Source organism: Lygodium microphyllum, chromosome 25, assembly GCF_053477565.2.
Source record: "Lygodium microphyllum isolate KBCC chromosome 25, Lygodium_microphyllum_v1.1.10, whole genome shotgun sequence".
Lineage (NCBI taxonomy): Eukaryota > Viridiplantae > Streptophyta > Polypodiopsida > Schizaeales > Lygodiaceae > Lygodium > Lygodium microphyllum.
In genome coordinates, this window is record NC_141159.1 from 69,855,072 (window position 1) to 69,878,508 (window position 23,437).

At 39.5% G+C, this 23,437-nt stretch overlaps 1 protein-coding gene across 1 annotated transcript; it reads right to left on the reverse strand.

Annotated features, from left to right (window-relative positions):
- Positions 1-597: 597 nt before the first annotated feature.
- Positions 598-23,437, reverse strand: LOC148014349 (uncharacterized). The gene is made up of 4 exons (XM_087666674.1): positions 22,065-23,437; positions 1,668-1,949; positions 1,425-1,588; positions 598-1,348 (listed from the first exon to the last, which is right to left on the reverse strand). The coding sequence occupies exons 1-4, from the start codon at positions 23,190-23,192 to the stop codon at positions 1,012-1,014; spliced, it is 1,911 nt and encodes a 636-aa protein (XP_087522800.1). The 5' UTR covers positions 23,193-23,437; the 3' UTR covers positions 598-1,011.

A 23,437-nucleotide genomic window follows, 5' to 3' on the forward strand; every position in this document is an offset into this window, starting at 1 on the left:
TACACCCCCTCCCCTCTCTCTCTCAACCGATGCTATTGCCTCACAAGCTCTCCTTGTGGCGATGGTCATGAGAGGAAATGAAAGTGTTACCTTCTCAAGCTCGGGTGATAGTGGATGTAAGAACAAATAGAGGTCTCAAGTTTGTGCACAAAAGAATGAGCTCTCTATTTATCTTTATACATTAAACATTTGGTTTCTTTCTGGATAGATGTTTTCAACCCTTGATTAGTATGATATGCACACACCATTGAGTGAACATCCAATAAAGTGATTGTACAAGTGCTTGGCTACGAAAGTCAAGAGAGGAGAAAATGCACTCAAACTTTATATAACAATATAGCACAGGCCCCAGTATTACTAGCTTCCCCCCCCCCCCATCTTCAAGAGGCTATTCACATTACAAGTATGCCTGAACCATAACGGCCACTAGTCTCAAGAGAGTGATAGGATAGGACATTCTGACACCACCATAAAACACTTGGTTGTGAAGTTTAGACTCAAATTGGTTTTAACTTCTCATCTTTTGCTGATGCCAGTTTATGAAGAACAAGTCACTTCAGAATCTAGTGAAACTCAAGTAACGGTCAATTTTTTTAGCTAACCATCGATCTGCAGATGTGAGCTTGGGACTCGTGATGCTGCTGGCCATTACAAAGTGTGTCGTCAACAAAATTTGTGTCTGGTCTGAACAATGCCAATGGAAATCATCTAGGCACTAGACAAAGATGATGGTCATAAGCAAGCAATAGAAAAGTATATCCACTGGTTTTGATGTTTCAAACCATAAGAGTAAGATGCAGACACTGCAAATTTGAATATTCCTTTTACAGAAGTTCTAGTTAAAAGGCCAGCTGCTGAACCCTGTCAAGATCAACTATATATTACATGTTCGATGTACAATAACCATTCGATAATCCAGGAGGCTGGAGGACCACCATTTCTTCATGATGTGCTATTTTCTTTACACCACCCAGTCCCCCTTTTTAAAATAAGTATCAAGTTGATATATAGTCATTGACTCAAAATTCGACACATAGAGCAGCCCAGACAGTATTCTTCCCCATTGGGCGCATGTGCAACTTGCAAAGGACAAAATTGAGGACCCTTGCATACTTGAGGGACAAAATTTGGATTTCCATCAGGTCTAGTCAAGTGGCAGTTAGAGCAGAAATGTGTGCGCCCAAAGCAAAAGAAAGTGGCCATTGAGCAACAATATCTGCACTTGAATTCCAAATACCGGTTACCATGGCCTTTTTTGCAAGTCCTTTGTTCTCCAACACTGGCACTGCAGCCTCCACATATTAGCTCCTGAGGGTTGTGCAAGTTTCTGACTTCATTGTTTTGCAACCTATAAGAGTTAAAGCTTCAGTTAAGGCTTTTGACCAGTCAGTAAAGAGAACAAAATACTTATGCTACACATTTACCCTTCATCTCCACCACAATCACGGTTTCCACCAAAGTAAGGTTCATGGCACTTGCAACATATGTAATAGAGATACTTCCGCAAAGCATTTGCTTCAAGCTTTTCAGGTTCCATAGGGGCCTTCATCTTCTCCATCCTCAGTCTCTTTACTGCTCTCTCACTTACCTAATTTCATGGGAAATTTTGCAGTACTAGAAGAATTTATTCTCAATTAGGATTCTTGAATGCAGTGACAGAGACATACCAGTTTCATTAATTCCAATGGTTTCCGCATATCATGCACAAGGCTCTCATGCTCCATGCACTTAGAGCACTGTGGACAATTCAAGTAACCAAACGAGATTGCTGGACCAGGAAAACCCTCCTTTAGCTTCTTTTTAGCGCATTCAAAATGAACAATATGTCCGCACTTGAGCTGGATTGATGGAGCACTCCGCAGAGACTCCACCATACAAATGGAGCACCAATCATCTGCAGCTGGAAGAGCATGTTCCTTGTGGTACAGGGCCATTTCACGGCAGCCATCCTGAAGAAAGGTCAGAAGATAAGTTGCAATCCAGATGTGAACACTTCAAACCTAAGCCACACAGAAGGGAAGCCCATTATTACAGCACCCTGCAGATCAACAGTAAAACACTCAGCTCATAACCTGCACCATGCTCTATGAACACGGGACTGCACTCAAACTGTGCAATCTGTGGGCAAAGCTCCCTCACAGGCTAGCATACTTCAGTGTAGCAACGATCCTTTGAGTACAGAATGCAGTACAACACATTACCCATGAACAAATGTCCTTGAATCCTCCAATCATAATTTCAAAACAGTACAACATTACCGGTCAATCCCTAAAAATACATAAAGTTTCATCATGTATGCATTATGATCATGGCACCAAGCATGTGAACGCCTTTCATAATTACAATATTAGAGTCATTCTCAAAAGCCTCCCTCCCTCGTGGTGCAGTTTTTGGAAAGAATGAGAAGCATAATTGTATGCACAATGGTGTCAAACAATATAATGATACTGTTCTAAAACGTGTTTCAACGTGCGAACTTTTGACAAACTCAATCTCGCTTGGATAGACATTAGCACTCCCCCATTATGCTCCTGTTACTTCTTTCTCTTAATGTCATGGAGATTCTATGCACCCATAATTCATTATAACAGAACTCTAAAATGAAGTAAATAAAATTATGTCCTTGAAAGAAGAGGACTCAATTCAATCGGAGGTAGAGCTGACTATCAGAGGATCAAATTGAAACCAGCCTTCCTTCTTGGATAGGGTGGTAAAACGTGATCAAGAACTTAATAATAGCAATTAATAAGAGAGCATAAACTGAAATGCACACTTTACCTTAACAATCTTGGACATTGGACACCCTATAGGCCCCAAAAATAGCGCCCCTTATAGTATTTCTTTAACTTGACTTTTAATGGATTGAGTACAAGTTGAGATTTCACAATCTCCTTTACTAATCCAAGAGCACCTTGATGTACAAACGATCAAGAAGCAATTTGAATCAATTGCCCCTTGATTTTTGACCCAAGACTTGCACGAATTCGACTCACAACTAGCCAAATGTTGCCCCAATTCACAAATGGATGGAGTTGGCATCTAATCCTTCACAAATCCTTGAATTTCAGATGCTGATTTCAATGCACAATGCCCTTGACCAATGGCACAAGTCCGAAGGTGACTGTTAAACCCTAATTTCTACAGAATTTTAGGGTTTACAGCAGAATTCTCACTGCTGTCCACCAAATTTATCCAAATGGCTGAGAATTGTTGAGATCTTTAGAGAATAAGTTGGAGAATATGAGAGATTTCTGGAGAGAGAATTTCCTGATTTCCATACGAGAAATGTCTCAAATCTGATTGGTGCTTGTACCAGCTTGCATTAAATGCAGTCATCTAATGTCAGGTGCCTCATAAATGCAGTCGCCAGCTTCAAATGGATGCTTCTCTCCTGTCACCTACCTCCTAAAGGCCACTAGCTGCTGTCGCTTGCAGCAAATGGTGGTTTTCCTACCCAAAAACTGACCGGCAATTGCTCCTTCCTCTCTCTCATAGTCTAAATGCACTCAATGGCTCTCTCTCAGCCCCAAACAGCCTTCTCCCCCACTCCATGGGTATTTTTGCCAAGTAGCAACCTTCTGATCCCATTTTCCAAGAATTTCCATTTGCAACCTTGAGTGGTCCCCAGTCTCAACTGACCCTTAAACTAGCATTAACTAATTAATTAGTGCTAGTCCCTAGTGTCACCGCTGACACTTGATGGTCAAACAACTATCCTAAGGTCAAAATTGACACCAACTAACAACCAAAGCCCAACTCGCATAACTTGTCATGATTTTTGCCTTTGACATTCACCGACTTCTCGTGGTCCTGGGCCTATTACCATGAAATTACTACCATGTGCATCACATGTGCCTTAAAACCTTGCATATCTGATTATTAAATTAAAATTAAATCATTTCAAAAATTTCATAGACTAGGGTCAAAACTAACACCAATTGACAACCAAAGCCCAGCTGGTATAACTTATCACAACTTTCACCTTTGACACTCACTATGAAACCAGTCTTTCTCCTCGGATAGAATGGTAAATAACCTAATTAAGCAGTAATTACAACAAGCACAAAATTCACGTAAACTGAAAGTGCACACTTTACTACTTTAATCTTAAACATTGAACATTCTACTGGCCCCAAAACCGACGCCCCTTGCAATATTTATTTATCTTATATTGCAAATGAATGGAGTACAACTAAGATCCTCTTACCTCCTTAGCTAATCCAAGTGCCTCTTGCTATCAAGATTGACTAGCAAGCCTCCAAACCAATTTGCCTCTTGGTTTGCTTGGGGATTAGTGTTCACCTTGCTCCTTGAAAGACAAATCCAACCCCAAACTTGATATTTGTTGCGTTGGTCTCTTGAATCTCCCTGAAATTTCTCAATTTCAATTGTTGAAATTCAAGTCCTACTCAATTCTAAGCACACATCCTAAGATGGCTATCAAACCCTAATTTTTGCTGTAAATCAAAGTTTACAATAGAGCTTGACTGAAATCTTTTGCTCTAATGGCTTACAAATTACTAGAAAACATTGAGATAACTTGAGAGATGACTAGGGGATAAGAGAGAATACTATAGAGAGAAATTTCAAAGTTTCATCGCAAGAAGACTGAAAAACTATTGTTGCCCTGCTCAAATAGCCATGAAAGCTGTCACCTATAGCTTAGAACCACCAAAAAGACTGTTACCCCCCCTATATGCTATCACCTATACTAAAAGCACGTTAGGCTACTATCACCCACTCCTAGATGGCTTCAAATTGCTGTCACTTACTGTAGGATTGGTCCATGGTGGTTACAAATCACATCAACAGCATCTCCTTGTGCTCTAACAACCTCATTCTCTCTCACAATGACTAGAATAGACTCCACTAGTCCCTAAAAACGTTTTTTTCACTTACATGGATAAGCTTTGCCAAGTAGCAACCTTCTAATCCTATTTTTTAATATTATCCAACTTACTAAATTAATTTTTAAAATATTATTTCTAAAAATTAATTTAACAATTATTCTAATGCTCAAAAATTTAATTTCACCAGTCAATAATTAAAATTGGCTAAACCAATTTGTCTTCCAAGTATCCCTAGACAATTATTAGTTCTTAGACCGGTATTAATTAATTAATTAATATCTAGTCTCTAATGTCACCACTGACATTGGTGGCCAATAAATTGATCTAAGCCCAAATCGAACACTGAATACCACCTAGTACTTATCAAGCATAACTTATTACAACTTTTGCCTTTGGCACCCACTACATCCTCGAGGTTCTTGGCCTGTTACCACAAAATAGCATGTGTATCACATGTGCTAAACAACCTTTCACATTTTATTATTATCTTAAACAAATGTTATCAACAAGATTAGAGTATCTCAAAATTGCACGTCCATGTGACATACTAACTTCTCAAGATCCTTCGCCTATTACCATGAAATAACTAACATGTGCATCACATATCTCATAACCTTGCATATTCAATTATTAAATTAATCAAATGTTACTAGCAAGAATAAAGCATCTCAAAAATTTCACATCTCCATAACAAACCTCCCCCTGAAATCCTTGCAATTGTTCTGTATTGTGTCAAAGCAAAAGCATAGTATATTGGAATTTCCATGAGGGATCACAGTCACAACATTGACCACTATTGTCCAACTATGCCATATGCCCAAAACTTGCTGAAATTTTCTAACCTACATATTCAAAACATAAAACTAAAAAGTAGTCCAAAACTATTGCTAGAAATCCATTGGATGTATCCATAACTCCTGTTTCTCAACCGTTCTAATTTCAAAACCATAGTACAGTATAAACTCAACATAAATGATGGCTGAAACTGTCAATGGTATTCACTAACATGTTGTTGCCCATCGAACAAGCTATAAACCATATTGAAAACTAAGCATAATCTGATCATGAACTGATCTGAAAACCGATCACTAATAGCTGCAAATGTAATCCCAAACTGATCACAAACCGAGTGCAAAAACCTAATAAGAAACTAATACAAATTTGATCCAAAAGTGGCCATAATCTGATCTCTAATGATCAAAAATTAATCCCCAAACTAATGTAAAAATGCATATCAAACAGATACAAATGTATAGTTTCAATGTCCAAGTGAAACTCATACTCATCTGCATACATCTCACTGTGACTAGTACACTAGGTAGTGACCTCGTAGCAAAATATACCGTCATACACAATACCTTGGATATATGTTCACTACACTTGAGATCCACTACATACTAGAGCTATCCATAACTCAAGGAGTGGAAGTGCTACCTCCCCCTTGAGTATCAAGCATTGTTCTGGAGCCCTACTCTATCGAACCTGATTGAGTCAAACAAAAGTTGACTCTAACTGAAAGGCATCTAAGTAAAGTTGCAATAACTGAGGATGGTCTATCACATCATTTTCTTCCATCCATTTAGCATCCATTGGTGAATAATTATGAAACTTCACCAAATATCTCTGAGAAACTTGACCACTGACATTTCTTTCCTTACGTGCCAAATTCTGCTCATATACTAATATCTCATCCAACTCCTCAACTTCATGCTTAAGTTCAATAGATACATCCTCAAGCATCTCATCACGAAAATGCCTCAACAAACTGGCATGAAAGGCATTATGTATCCGCCAATGTGAAGGTAATTTCAACCGATGCAACATCGCTGGATCTTCTCCGACGCTTGAAAGGGCCCATAGTATCTCATATTTAACTTTGAAACAATCTCTCTCTTTTTTTTAATCTTTTTTAGCCTTGTCTTTTCAAAATGCGGCAATACATAATCGCTCTCTGCAAACTCCAAAGCAAGTCTATGGTGATGAATTGCCTTCTTTTGTGTTTTCTATGACCTCTGAAGTGCATACTTTATCTTTGCATAGACTGCATCCAAGTTTTCCACATAACGATCAACCTGAAAGATTTATCCATAGTGTGTAAAGTAGGTGGGTATCTTCTTGCCACCCTCAACCACTTCAAATGGGACTTTGCCAGTGAAACTATGCACTATGCTATTGTATGCAAACTCAACCAATGACAAATATTGATCCCATTGTGTCTTATGGTTGGATATATAGCACCTCAAAAGATCCAACACTATGGAATTAGCCTCTTCAGGCTAACCATCTATTTGTAGATGGAAAGATGATGAGAATTTCAATGTGATATCCATATTCTTAAACACCCCCTTCAAGATAAATTGGTCACCCAAGAATCTCAATCACTAATGATTGACTCTAGCATACCAAGATACTTAAAGAGGTGCTATAAAAACAATCATACCATATGATCAATCTTTATATTCTTCCTCACTAGAATAAAATGGCATATTTACTAAACTTGCAGATGATAGTCCATATCGCATCATTTTATGTAAGAGTCCTAGAAAGCTCAAAAATAAAATCCATAGCAATGCTTTCCAAGGCCTGTCTGAAATAGGCAAGGGCTACTAGAACAAGCCCGACATCTTTTGCATATCATGCTTTACCTTCTTACATATGATGCACGTCCTGACAAACTGCTCTACATTATGTCTCAAAGCTAGCCAATAAAAGAAATACTCCACTGCCTTGACTATGGCATCAATACCTCTATGTCCTACATACGGAGGAGCATGACTTTCAATGATCACTCGAGGCCTCAACTACTTTGTGATACAATCATCCATGCATCATCAAAAATCCATCTCTAAGCACAAAGTGCTCATACCTCTAGCCATTGCAAACCTAATCATAAACATGAGCAAAGTCCGAATCAGCAACATACTGCCCCTTCATGGCATCCAACTTTGTGTAATAAACCATGCTCACAACTGAAATTTGTGGCTTACATGACAATGCATCACCCACAACATTCTTTTTACTATCAATGTGTACAATCTAAAATTAAAACATTGAGAGAAAATTTGCCCATCTAATATGCTTCTCTGACAACTTTGTCTACATTAGAAAGTACCTCAATGTCTTATGATCTATTTGCACTATAAAATCAACCCTAACAAATAGTGTTTCAATGTAGACAATGCATGAGTTACAACCAAGAGCTCTTTCTTATGGATCTGCAAATTCCTCTCTAGACTGTAGAAAAGATGGCTCTCACAAGCCACAACTCGACCATCCTACATTAAATTGCCCCAATGTTGTTTCCACATGCATCACACTAAACCACAAATGACTTCCTTAGATCAAGCAACATAAAGCACAAGATCTAGAATTATCTTTTCCTTTTAACTTTTCAAATGCTAAAATTTCAATTGTTGTCTATCTAAATGGCATATTTGTCTTCTACAAGACATTCAATGGAGATGCAATTTCAACAAACCCACATACATACTTCCTGTAGTAAAAACATAAACCCAAGAAACTGCGGATCTCATGTACATTTTTCAAAGATAGCCATGATCATGCTGCTTTAACCTTTGCAAGGTCCATAAGAATACTACACTATAAGACTCTCAACAAAACTACAATTCAAACTAGGTTTTCCATTCCAAGAATTGATGATATCTTGGATAGATTGGATGGATCCAAAGTATTCAGTGGGATTGACTTGAAGAGTGGCTACCATCACGTAAGGATTGACTTGAAGAGTGGCTACCATCACATAAGGATTGCTCCTCTCAAGATATTCATAAAATAACATTCATGGCAACTTTTGGTTCATATGAGTTTCTTGTGCTATCATTTGGTCTCACCAATACTCTTACAACCTTTAATAGAATGATGGAAAGAATCTTTAGAGCACATCAAAAGTTTATAGGTACTTTCTTTGATGATATTTCGGTTTATTCAAAAGATGAATAAGAGTATAAGCAACACTTAAAAATAGTGTTTCAAGAACTCCACAAACACAAACTTTATATGAATAGCAAAAAGAGTGAATTTTTCCTAGAAGAGATTCACTACTTGGGCCATATTGTATCCGAAGGTGGAATTCGAATGGATTCAAAAAAATCAAGACTATTATAGAATGCCCAAAATTGACTAGTGTTCATGAAGTTCGAAGTTTCTTGGGATTATGCTCTTAATACAAGAGATTTACTAAATGGTTTGCAGTGGTTGCTAGACCATTGCATGATTTAACCAAGAAAGCAATGGCATTCCAATGGACCAAACTAGAGAATGGAGCTTTTTAAAGCTCCAAAGTTCTATATCAAAAAAGGATCTTAATTTAATCATACCTAATTTGTCAAAACCTTTCTTTATTAAATGGCATGCTTCATGAGACTGTATTGGTGCACTCTTAAATCAAGAAGAGCATACCTATGCAAGCACAAGGTTACAAAATGCAAAAAAAAAAAAAAAATACTACTACCTATGAAAAGAAATTAATGGATATCATTCAAGCTTTAGAATATTGGAGATACTATCTTTTAGGTGGAAAATTTCTCATCAAGATGGACCATGATAATTTGAGACATTTTCTCAGTCAACATGGCCCAATTATTTAGCTCAATTTAACTTTCAAATACTGTATATTCCTGGGAAGCAAAACAAGATAGCTAATGCCCTGTCAAAAAGACCTCAGATTCATGCACTGTTTATAATTCATCATATAGATTTCACTAGTATGAGAGATATGTTGTTAGTAGATATGTTAGTTCATGGCTGAGTCTGTGCGTGTCAATGGGCTAGGACACCAGGATATTATCCTAATTATTTAGACATTTTTCTTGACATTTTATTATGGTCATTTAAGCATTTATTCCTGGCCAATAAACATTAAATGCGGACCGGCCTTGCATGATTTATGGCATTATTATTGTCTATTTATTCAGCCCTCTCCTCCACATTCATTATCAATGATCATCCTAATTGGTTCTAGTGGAGGGAAAAGAGCAAGTGTCAGTGCCTTCACAACCAGTGACTCACATTGGTTATATACTATCTCATATCTTGGTATATGGATTCCATTTCTTGAGTATCTCTTTGCTTCTCAATTCCTTGTATAATGTTCTTTTCTTTTGCAATGTTTCTCTTTCTCTTTCTTTTGTCTCTTGTATTCAGCACTTTATTACAGCAGTTTCCACACTTCCATCACTACGTCCACTTCTAACATGGTATCAGAGCATAGGATCATTATTCTTGCTGTTGTTCTACTTTGTTTCAGGTCTGAGTTTTGACTTTTCGTCTACTAATTGGACCTGTTCTGACTGCTATGACTTATTTACAGCCTAGGCGACCATCTTCTAATCATTTTAAAACCCGTCTTCTCAGTATTTTGTAGACTTGGAACTCGTGCAATCCTTGTGAGTCTGTATTTTTGGCTTACTTTTCTCCCTAAAGATCCCTTACCTTTCTTCATCTTCTCTGTATCACCCTCCTCATGGCTCCTTTGGCATCTCCTCTTGTAGTCAACATGCAAATATTATTTACTCATCTACTAGTGTTATGTGGGAGCCTTGCTATGTTCAACTTCAGGTTTCTGTGAGGATGCTATCTCTTGGTACTTCAGATGTTCCACTTTCAAAGAGGGGTGTCATACCATGGAAGAAGTCTCAGTGTCATTATTGTGGCAAGGGACATCTCCGAAAAGACGACAGAACATTAGCAATTTTACAATAGGAGCAAGCACGGACAGCGACAACACGTGACGACTTTCTTGGAGAGTCTTTCTATTCTTCAAGTCCAAGTTTAGGCTCCATCTATGTCGCCCTAACGATGGCTACAGGGGGCTCCATTCCAAGCTGCTAGTACAAGTAATGGGGTCATCCCCCACAACTCTCCAATGCCAAAGAGGAAGTGTGAGAGGGTGGTGAGATGAGGTAGATGAACCTCATCTATACAGGTATACAAGTGCACAGGTTCTAAAGAGCGACATTTCTAAAGCACTGATCAAAGTCTGATAGTTTCAAATCTTGGAGCTCGAATTGACATCCGAGTTCATAATGAGTTGGTTATTTGACAGAGAGCGGGCTTGGCTCCTAGTCTTAAGCTCACATGAGGAGACACTTTGGTGATCTAGCCAAAGGTGGGGAATCCATGGTCATATATGTTTAGAGGCATTTTTGACACGATGGTCTTGTATACTACTGCGAGACATTATTGACAGATATTGAGAGCTGCTATGATTCTTCTCTATTTTCGACTGTTGATATGATCAACATCGATATCAGGTTCTCTCCGAGGCACCTTGGTGGTGGCTTGCGCACCCACTACTTGGGTATCCATGGTTCTACTTTGGTGGTCCTTGTTGTATATACTATGATGGAACATTATCATTGTATATTATATTGTATCAAATCACCCATGATCTGAGAGAGGGTATTAGCAAATATGTCAGTTCATAGCTGAGTCTCTGCATGTTAGTAGGCTAGGGTATCAAGATATTATCCTGATTATTTAGGCAATTTTCTTGGCATTTTATAAAAGTCATTTTAGCATTTATTGCTAGTCGACCTAACATGATTTATGGCATTATTTTTGTCTATTTATTCAGACATCTCCTCCACATTCATTATCAATGATCATTCATTCACATAACTAATTCTAGTAAAGAGAAAGGAGCAAGTGTCAGTGCCTTCACAACCGGTGACTCACATTGGTTCTGTATTGTCTCATATCTTGGTATATGGATTCCGTTTCCCAAGCATCTCTTTTGTAACAAACCTTTTATATATCAATTATTACCAAGTCATATTGGCTTAATAATTCCTAATTAATTTGATGCTCATGCACTTTGAAAGGCAATTTATATTATTTAAGTGTTTCAAAACATGATTAAATGTTCATCTTTCTATTTAAGGGTGGCCAATGGCCAAAACGCCCTATAATTATACTTGAGTCGTCATTGACAAGATACCCAAGTCAAATTAAAAGTTTTAGTCGGGCAATCTGATTGACTAGAAAGCTGAGATAACTAAGACTTTTACACTCAGATAGTCACATTGATTAGAAGCCTATATAATAAGTGGTTTCAGAAAGTGAAATCTAATACTCATGATTGAATAAACAAACTATGAACCAGTGAACCTATATAATGAAGATCTCCAAAAGCTAAGCAACTCCTAAATTTTAGGAGGTTACTATTTTTGAAAGTTGCTCAAATGGAAATTTTATTCACGTGAAAGGCTCCGAAATTTCGCAAAAAACAATTTTGTCTTTAACAGCTTTCTCAAATTCTTAACCATTTGAGAGATTTTGAGTAGAAGGTTTGAAAGCTTCTTTTTCTAAAAAAGTGACATGTGACATCTAGAAGAGGACGTGTCATTTTGAAGAGACAAGTGTTCCTACACTTGTCATTTTCAACAAATACTTGTTATTTGTAACCTCTACTTTTCACTTTTGAGCACCCAAGCCCCACACTTACATATATTGAAGGTCTCTCTCTTCATTTGAAACAAGCTCTCATGCTGAAATTTCTGCCACATGCCTACTCTCCTATCTATCTCTCATCCAAGAAACGCTTTCTACTTAGCTTGATCTAATCCAAGCACTAAAGAAAAAAAATCAACTTATTGCCTGGTGTTTATAGAAATTAGGGTTTCAAAACCCTAATTTTCAGAATTGCACCAAATCAACCCTTTTGTATATGGTTCAAGCACTTGTACCCGTGGTTTTATTTCAATAAATTCTTTAAAAAAAGTGGTTTCCATCTTAACATGGTGTCGACTTCTCTCTCTCTCTCTCTCTCTCTCATGGTGAAAATTAATCAAGTTAGTTTGTAGAGTTAAAGCAAGATCAGATAGAGGGAGAGCAGAGAGCAGGTGTATTAATCGAGGTGCTCAATGATCTAAAATTGAACAGTGTTGAACAATGACATAGAGAGTGAGTCAACGGATAGGTGTGTACCAGTGTGGTACACACAAAGAATAAAAGAATGTATTTATACTTAGGGTACAGTACACTTACACCCGCTAGGGTGAGTTCACGTGTGTGAAGTAATATATACACGGGAGAGAGTAAAGGGCCTTTACACCAACAACCTCCCACTTAAAGGTCCGAAGCGAACCTTTAACCAACTCCCACAAGTCTAATGCAATGCTTTTGCAAGACTTTTAGTGAGGACATCTGCAAGGTTATCCTGTGATTTGATCTTAGTCAAGGTGACTAGACTATCATCCGCAACATGTTTGATAAAATGATACCGAACATCAATATTGTTGGTACGTTCATGAAACATGGCATTCTTAGCCAAGCATACAACGCTCTGGCTATTACATCTAAGTATAGGTGTTTTGGTGGGCAGCCCAAAATCCTTGACCAGATGAAAAAAAGCTTCTTTTGAAGCTTCAGTGGGGCTGAAATATATTCAGCCTCAGTGGTAGAGAGTGCTACTATTTTTTGCAGTCTAAAGCACCAAGAAACCGCTCCACATATCAAGGTAAAGATACACTCGCTAGTAGACTTGCGAGTATCCAAGCCACCTATCATGTCTGCATCACAATACCCCTACAGATCTATTGTACCTTTGCCATAGCAAATACATTTTCTTTGTGTGCCCTTAAGGTACCGTAAGATACATTTGTAAAAATTACATGGCGCAGCGAACAGAATCTAAGAAAGGGATAGAGATAGAGAGTACAAAATAGATAAGAGGAAAATTAGAAAATTTCTTTAGCTCCAAACAATTGATACAGAGATGGCTCTGTGCACCTGTCTTCTTGAACCTCACTTCATGACCAAGATCAGTTATAGCACCAACTGATAACAGATTTCTCCTAATTTCGGGAACATACAACACATTTGAGATCTTTTTTACAACACCATCTGCAGCAATAAATGAAATAGTACTTGTGTTTACAGCAGGGCATTTTGCATCATTTTCAACCGTCACAGTGATGGATTCTTGTAGAGACTACATAGAACTGTATAGACATTTCTTGTTGGTCATGTGACATGGTCATGTGACGCGGTCATGTGACAGGAGGCCCCATTATCCAACACCCATGAGTCAGTAGTAGATTCTTCTTGCGTCGAGGAGCACACCTCCTCAATGGTCGCCATGAATAACTCCAACTCTACTTCAGCCGTATTGGCTCTCTTTCCCTTTACTTTTAAGGGTACCATTCTTTTCATCTACCTTCTTGACACGACAATCTGCGATTGCATATCCTTTCTTCTTGCAATAGAATCACTCTCCTTGAAACTTCCTTATCGCCCTTCTTCTTTTTGTCACCATCATTTTTTGTGGAGGAACCACCTTTGCCTTTTGCATTGGCAAAGAATGCAAAAACTCCATTGTTGCTTCCTTCTCGGGCTTTCAACATCAACTCCTCCTCCAGCAATAATGCACAAAACTCCTCAAAACTCAAAGCTTGAGGTCTCACATGAGTATTAAGGACAGTTACTAGTCCATCAAACTTTTGTGGACAAATTCGAAGACACCTCCGAGCTAGCTCCTCGCTAGTCTTTTGTATCCCAGCACCAGCCATCTGGTCGCATAGATTCTTAATCCGAGTGATGAATGCTTCAGCTGTCTCTCCTTCAACAAACTTCTCTCCTGCTAGTTGATTCTCCAAGTTTTGAATTCTTATTTGGTTTCGTGTTTCATACTGACTCCTTAGTACATTCCAAGCCTCTGATGCTTTGGTTGTATAGTGAATCAAAGTCAAAACACTGTCAGAACAGCTTGTAACTAAGACACACAATGCATATGCATTCTTTGATTTCCAAGCTCGTAGAATATCTATATTTAGAGGAATCATCACACTAGGATTTGATGGGTCGAGAGTAAGCTGTGGTTCTATATGAATCCCCAACACAGTTTCCAAAAGCTCATAAGAATCAAGAATAGTTGTAACTTTGAACTTCCACAAGGTATAGTTTGTACCATCTAACTTTCCTTCGCTGAAGGTTGGTGGACGAATCCTCAGTGTTTGAATAGCTGGTACAGTAGCACCACCTCCTGCACCGCTTTCTGATGCGCCAAAACCGCTTGCAAAAGACGATATTGTTTCTCTTTGCTGTTGAAGCCTTTGCCTCTTACGCACTCTTCAATCCCTAGAGCCCCCTGGGCTCTAATACCATGTAAAAATTACACGACGCAGCGAACAGAACCTGAGATAGAGAGTACACAATAGATAAGAGAAAAATTAGAAATTTTCTTTAGCTCCAAACAATTGATACAGAGATGGCTCTGTCCCCCGGTGCGCTTCCATAGTGAAGCTTAGATAGCGATCTACACAGAAGATAGGTGAAGAGCTTAAGGCTAGCTGGAACAACTCTGATGGGTGAAAGATAGATGATCGATGGCTGTGAAGGGGTTTAGCTTTTATAGCCCGTGAAGGCAGTTAGGTCGGCATGACCAACCTACCATATGAGTCTCCACTAGTCAGCCAGGGAATATTCCAAGGAATATTCTCTTTACCGTCAGGCCGGGGGCGCTGCCTTCGGACCCCAAAATAAGGGCCTCTTTTAACTCCCTTACCCCGCAACTCAATGCAATGTGCCTCGAGTTGCTACCAGCTTAACTACTCAGTCCAACCCAAAGATTAGACCCACAATGATCACCTTTTTGCCATCCAATCACATAAACCTCATCTAATATATAAGTCAAGACTCAACCAATGCCCGGGCTCACATTTGGCTTCTCCTTATAATGGGGGCCTTACAACTTTAAGCACCATGGATCATTGGTGGCACCTTATGAGGGTGGGGCATTGAGCATATCTAACAACATTTCACTGCTTCCCAATGTGCTTTGCCAACATTTGACATGAACCTGCTTACAACTCCCACTGTATAAGCAATGTCAGGTCTAGTGGCAACCATAGCATACATGAGTGATCCACAAGTTGAAGCATAAGGAACACCCTTCATAGTATTGGCTGCCTTATCATCTTTTGAGCAATCTACTTTGCTAAGCTTAAGATAAGGTGGAAAAAGTACACCAGGAGGGTTAGCATCAGCTATAAAAAAATGATCAAGTACTTTCTTGATATACTTTTCTTGTGAGAGAAATAAGAGTTGTTGCTCTCTATCTCGTGTTACACGCATGCCCAAAATATGTTTAGCTGCACCCAAATCCTTCATGGAAAAGACTGAATTCAGCTGTCTTTTCAAAGTATTAATCTGACTTTTATGCTTACCAGCAATAAGCATATCATTCACATAAAGCACAAGTATAATAAGGCTTCCATCATCAACCTTCTTAATATATAAGCAGTGATCTGCACTACTCCTTTTCAATTCGTGTGAAAGCATGAAGGCATCAAACTTTTTATACCATTGTCTAGGAGCCTGCTTCAAACCATACAAGCTTCTCTTAAGCTTACATATCAAATGCTCCTTTCCTTGTATAACAAAGCCTTTGGGTTGTTTCACATACAGCTCTTCTTCCAAATCACCATGCAAAAATGCAGTTCTAACATCCATCTGATCAAGTTTAAGATCCATAGATGCTACAATGAAAAATAACACTCGAAGAGTGGTCATTTTGACAACAGGAGAAAACACTTCCTAAAAATCAATGCCCTCCTTTTGTGTATAGCCCTTAGCCACAAGTCTGGCTTTGTATTTGGGTTTGTCATCAACACATTTGATTTTATAGACCCATTTATTAGGAATGGCTTTCCTATCCTTGGGCAATGTAACCGAATCCCAAGTATCATTCTGATACAGTGACTTCATTTCTTCCTGCATAGCTAGCTCCCACTTTTTCTTTAATTCACATGATAAGGTCTCTTTATATGTAAGAGGCTCACCTTCATCTGTGAGCAAAATGCAATCCAAAGAAAGATCAAATCTTTATATAGGTCTTCTGACACGTGTAGACCTTCTTACCCAATGATCTGTGTTATCAGATAATGGATCCACATCCAAGGGAATCAATGACCTCATTGTTTGGCTGTTGAATTGCATGTTCAGGTTGCTGTAATACAATTTCAAGCTGCTGTAATTCATTTTTCACATGCTGATTATGGTGCTCAAGCTGATGTTCAGCATCCCCTTACTACCCATTTTCATTTGGCTCGATAATGATACACTGCTTATCATAATCAACATGAAAAGGAGCTAAATTTTCAGTGGTTGATGGCTGCTCAAGTAACTAATCATGCTGAAATCTAACTTTCTTTTTGTCTGAGTCATTAGATGTGACATTTTTCAACAGCTTTGACTCATTGAATACCACATCCCGGCTACGTAGCACCTTTTTCATGCTTGGAATCCAAACTCTATAGCCCATTTCACCTTCATCTCCATGAACCATGAAGATGCCTCTATGAGATTTCATGTCAAGTTTGGTTCTGCTATCAACATGTACATGTACATGGCATTCGTAGCAAAAGAATCTTAAGTGGTCATATGAAGCAGGTTTGCCAGACCAAACCTCTTCAAGGATGCCACTTTTAAATGCACGATATGGAGATCAGTTACAAATATGCACCGCGGTTTTTAGTCCCTCTTCCCAAAATGATTGCAAGAGATTAGCTGTGGACAGCATGCACCGAATCTTCTCACATAACATTGGTAGGTAAATTGGGTAGTTGGCCTCTGACAACCCCCAAGACAACACCACACGATAAAGACTGAGGATCTCACCTCAACAAAACCCACGAGACAGCACCACTAAACACATGATCCAAAATTCCTGATCACTTACTCCTCACTAAGACTTCGACTCAACTCTTAAACAGTTCAAACCTTCAAACTCAGATTTTACCACTTTTAGAGAAAATCTAACACTGAAACAACCATGGCATAGACTCTGACAACACGAGCTTTTCGAAAATGTCAAGTATGCACTCCACCTTACACGGCCACAACAAATAGTTCAAACCATCGAGTTTTTCTTCTTTGAGTAATGAAGATAAAACAGACACCTATACCAAGGGTATCAAGGACGGCGACTTCACTTCGGACAAAGCCTTCTATGATAGATTAATAGAAGGGTGATGAGTGCAAACAAGGGACTCCTCTCACTGCTTAAAAGAGTGTCTGGAAAGAAGTTCCTCTGAGTCATCAAAGCTCGTGAACTCGTAAGACATCTTTGATCCTGCAATCACCCAAAAAGCTATGTTTTGATGGAGACAACACGAGAGAGAAGACTGTTGACTACACAGACTATAGATGTGTTGTGTATCAAGAAAAAGTTGTTAGCTGCCAACAGAAGGGAGCTGCCTACACCAAGAAGTTGTCACCTATGCCAAAAAGCTATCGTCTGAGCCAAAAAGTTCCCACTTGTAAAACGCAAATTTGTGTTTGTTGCAAAACGCAAAAATTGGAGCCGCCTAATGTCTAAACAAGGTCGCCTAGCCTTGAATAATGGCCCTTGGTCTCCAAAAGGAGGGTTGACTAGGCATTTGACCACCTGTACAAGCAGTAGATATAGCAAACGCAGGCTAAAAACCTATGTTTAATAAATCTAGGCTACTTCTCCGCGATGAAAACCTGCAAGAAATCTCTAGATTGTGTCCTCGCTTAGGCAATGATACCATGTGAGATTACGCAACAAAAGAGAAACACAAACAAAGTAGAGAGAGAGAGAGAGAGAGAGAGGAGAAAGAGGAAGCAGAAGATGAAAAATCTTCAACCCGAGAGAGAGAGAGATTAGAACGTGCACATTAGGCCATGGAGATGGGTGAACATGTGGTAAAAGGAGTGTGACACAAGCAAGAAGAAAAAACTAAAGAAAACGTTAACTTTTTGTCAACAAGCCTGGAATAGCTATTCCAAGCAAGGAATAGGAGAGGAACAACAGGGAATGGTAGGGAACGACCTGGGAAACGATAGGGATCGTTCCCTGGCCATTTCACCTTCTCGGAGGGTTTGGAATGCATTAGGTCATTCCAACAGACTGAAATGGCTGCTCTGTATTTCTATGAATACAATTCTGATGAAATATGGTACCAATGGTCAACACTCCAGTGGGAGTGCTTAGGTATGTAACCCATGCAAATAGTATCCCAAAAGTGCTTAGTTTGAAGGATAAGCCTCCACCACCAGAGCACAACCGCAACTTGTGTGTGCAAAAGCAAAGGATCTATTCAGAAAGGATGTACTTGTGTTTGAAGATACCCCCAATGTGGTGTGTGGTTGAACGGGTGAAATGGTCAATGGTGATATGAGTGATCGTGTAAATGAAAGTATAGAAGCAACAAAAGAGAAGGAAAGGGATAATGAAATTGGAAATTGTGGTGCAAATGGGATAGGAGTGAATGGAAACTATTAATTTTGAGGTAGAAATGGAAATGTAAAAGAAACACTAACATCAAATTGACTGGGAAGATATAAAACTTGAAGGAAAACTAAAAGGGTTACTTGATTTCTTTTTATATGAAGCTCCTCTTGTATTTACATATAAAAATATATCCTATTCAAGACCTAGGCCTATGTGGACTGACTAGAGCTTACCTAGAAGTAGAAGCAAAAGAAGTGGAAATAGAAGTGTAAACTTGTATGCCTGGCACTGAAGTAGGAGGGGTTGGAAAGGATGGTATATACTCATTGTCTCCATCTTCGATTGGGTAGCCAATCCTAGTTGAAAGCTTCGTCGATCTTGCAAGATCTTTAAATTTATGTATAGAATCTAAAGGAAGAAAAATGCTAGGCTTTATACATGAGGATTGAGTTGTATTCGGCCCATGAAGTCTCCTATAAAAACAACACTATCTATGATAGTCACATGATTCTTCTCCAATGTCCGAATCTTTGGAAGTTAGTTAGAAGTATCACTTTTGTTTGGTTCTCAACATAGGTTGTTCAAGAGATTGAAGTAGTTTTGATGTATTAAAAGCCATCTTCCTTTTAGAGTTCTTCCTTGCCTCCAATGTCAAGCTTTCATATCATGGCCTAGGTTTCTTCAAAGAGTACCTAGCTCTAATACCATGTAAAGACCCTAGCTCTTATACCATGTAAAGAAATACTCTAGTATAAAAAACTACAAGTGTATAGCAAGACACAAAGTAATAAACAATAGAACCCAAACGTAAAGAGTGACTTAGAGATAAAAGAATAGAGAATGGTAAATGCAATAAACACAATATATAAGATTGAATGCAAGACCTCAAATCTTTGTGTCTCAAAATGGACCAAGGCTGAGATGAACAAAGAATCTATCTAGATCAAGCTGATCAAAGCCAGTGGCAACAAGCTAGCTTGCAACAGAAGTAAAAATGTAGGTAGACAAATCTAGAACAATGAAGTAGTAGATAGAAGATAAAGATGATGCAAATGGCTATAGCAAATAGCAAACCCAACCTTCTGTTGTCCCTAGGGATAATGGCAATAACTACAGTTTGCATGGAGAGGGCTGGAAAGATGTATGCAGCAAACACACTCTTCTGGACTACGTGAATAGGTTGCTTGTAGTTGTGAAAGAGCTAGCAGCACCATGAACTAAGGTATCCATCAATGGAGGGTTGTAGATAGCAATGGAAGACTAGCGCCAACTAATGGAGAATCTGCAAAACAAGGATGGAACATGGCTGGGCAGTATCTTGTTTATAAATGTGGATCCTCCAAAAGTTTAGGTGTTGGCTTATGGCACATAGACACTTTGGTAATTGTCAATAAAGCTTGGTAATTTTGAGTATTGGGCTTTAAGGTTTTAAGTTTATAATGTACCTTTTTAGCTTAGTAGAAAGTACAACTAATAAAGCCTAAATATATAGGCTAAAGTATCCACCTACACCTTTGCCTCTTTTTTAAGAGTAAAAGGTGTAAAAGGTATTCACACCTAGACATGTTCTTTAGCATACACTAATATGAATTCACACAAGAAGGTAGATGAGTTTAATGGGATTAAAATCCCCCCTCGATGTCAATGTTGAGGACATCATGATCAATGTTGATTGCTTGCAATGGCATCATCGAGCACAGAATGCTTGGCAGGTCGTTATACAACCAATGTCGAAGGCAATGTATCCGACCGATCTTCAATTGTTGAAGGCTTCAATTTGATGAAGATAGATGCTAACATGAAAAGCCCAAAATTTTAGTAAAGAAATTTGGACAAATTTTGAAGAAAGATAAAGAGCCCCAATGACGTGTGAAATTTTGCAAAAATCCGTGCTCAAATGCGAAAACCTTCGAAACTTTTCAAGCCTATAATGAGTTGCAACTTCAAAATTAACTTTAATTAAGAAACTAAAGCCTTAATCACAAGAATTTGATAGGCAAATGAGCTAGAGATGATATGTTGTGTGTTGAAGGTGACGATATTTGAGCAACCATAGGCAAGCAATCTAGGCAACACAAACCAACGATATAGTAGTTGGCAAACAAATCGTCACAAGCATGTTGTAGGAGGTAGAGTTGGAGAGCACAACAAGTGCAATAGGTGTCAGGCAAGCTGGGTACGTGGCATTTTCTGCAAGTCAATAGGCTACTTGCCAATAGTTGATGTGGCAATACTTGGGCAATGCAAGCAAGCAATCTGAGCAGCACGAACTAGTAATATGGTAGTCGGCAAACACATCATCACAGGCATGCTGTAGGGGTATAGTTGGATAGTGCAAAAAGTGTCAGGCAAGCCAAGTGTGTGGCATTTTCTGCAAGTCATCCAGAAACTTGCCAATGATCCTCCTAGTCCTCTAGATTTGCAAAGGTATTGCCAATGATGGACAACTAACACAACATTAAATAAGACAAAGGTAGTGCATTGGTGGAGGTAGCAATGGCAACGTTGACCAATTAAACATCCTATGATGCCATAATTAGGTGTGATACGCACATGAAGTCCAACAAACTATGGCAAATGGAACTCCATGGTGGGAAAAGGGGGGTAAGAGAGGGAGGTTGCATGTACACTAGGATTCAAGTAATAAGATAGATGAATCATAATAAGATGCTTCATGAAAGTACAATTGAAAGTGTCCACCTGCACCTTTGACCGTTATTTGGCGCTAAGTGGTGTAAAAGGTGTTCACACCTAGACATGCACTTTTACACACGCTAATGTGTGTTCGTGCTTATATAGAGCCTAACATTGCCTTTCTAACGCAAATTATTCGAAAACTATTTTGTGGATATGTGCACCTATGCACATGCGTGTGTATGTATGCATATGCACTTGCACATACCAGACTATGCCATGATCTTGCATTCAGATGAAGCAGGATCAGATTTGTAATATAAAACAAATGCACAATGTACTGAGGTGCCACCAGTTTTTACCTCTAAACATGGTAAGCATTTACGTTCCCCTCTCAGTCCACCACACCAATGTCCACATTCCAACTTGCGGGTGCATGCTGTGGTGAGCCGCCTTTTGCAATCCTTTGACTCGCAGACACTCAAAGCTAATCTCTGAACACTAACAAGCTCCCGCTTTTCAACGCACCATGATGCATCCACACATTCTCTGTCTAAAGCCTTCCACAAATCCTTCACACTCAGAGAGCTGGCTTGTATACTGAGCCACTCATTCCCAGGAATTGGTGCTTCACAATATAAACAATGTGTTGCATTTTTAAAATTGTCATACTCTTCACAGGTATAACCAAGGTGATACGGAACCTTGAGGCAAAGGCCGCAGAACCCTGCTTTGCACAGGGCACAGCGGAAAGAATTCTTGTACCTGTGGAAAAGAGCTGCTCGTGACAAGGGTTTGCCAACATCATCCAGCTCTGTGAAAGGAACAGTGCGATCAAATTCTGGAACTCCTGATGGTGCTATACCATCGGGCATGTTTCCCACTACCTTCTCTATTCTCACATTGCACCCTGGACAGTGCACATAGTCAGAAGATTTGAATAAAACTTCGCTGGCTTCTTCCTCCCAATTTCTCCAAGCCTCAGGTGCGAGCAATTGTATATTGCGCATGGATAAAGCTGATGCCTGTGCACATGAGGGGCAACAAAACGAGTTCATGGTCCCCTTTAAGGAGGAAAACGCTGTAAAGCCTCCCTCACTACTGTCCTGCTGAGCTGTGATATCTTGTAAGAGCTGAAGTTCTACATAGTTCTGTAGACATGGAGCACAGCACAGACAGCTGCATGCCAGATCAGGCCCAAGCATCTGCAAAGGGAGGTCCGATTCACATACACCGCACGTAAAGGACGGCTCCAATTCGCTGCAGTCATGATGCCGTTTGCGGCTGGAGGAGAGCGACGAGCTGTCGTGGTATGCTCCTAGCCAATGAAAGCCATCAGGCACAGGGTCTGCGTTGATGAAACCAGTGGCCCAATCTCCGTCTTCATCCTCAAATTCGCCATCGACGTGGTTGAGCAGGAAAGCGGCATGGCTTTCTGCGCTGCTCTGGCAATCACTGGGGCGACGCTCCAGGACACAGTTCGTCTCCATGAAGGAGGGGATGAAGATTGCGCAGAAGCGTGGATGTCAGGAAGAAGGCAGCCTCCGGCGGGCTGTCATTCGGCTGTAGTCGTCTCTCTGGCAGAAGCTGCGCTCTGGCTCTCTCTCTCTCCGTCCTCCGACGATAATAGCCATACGGAGACGCCTACGACCACCCTGACTGGGAGGTCCTTTTTTTCCCGCCCTCTCACGCCAGACCAGACCGTCTCCGCCACATAGACTCAGGCTCGTTACAC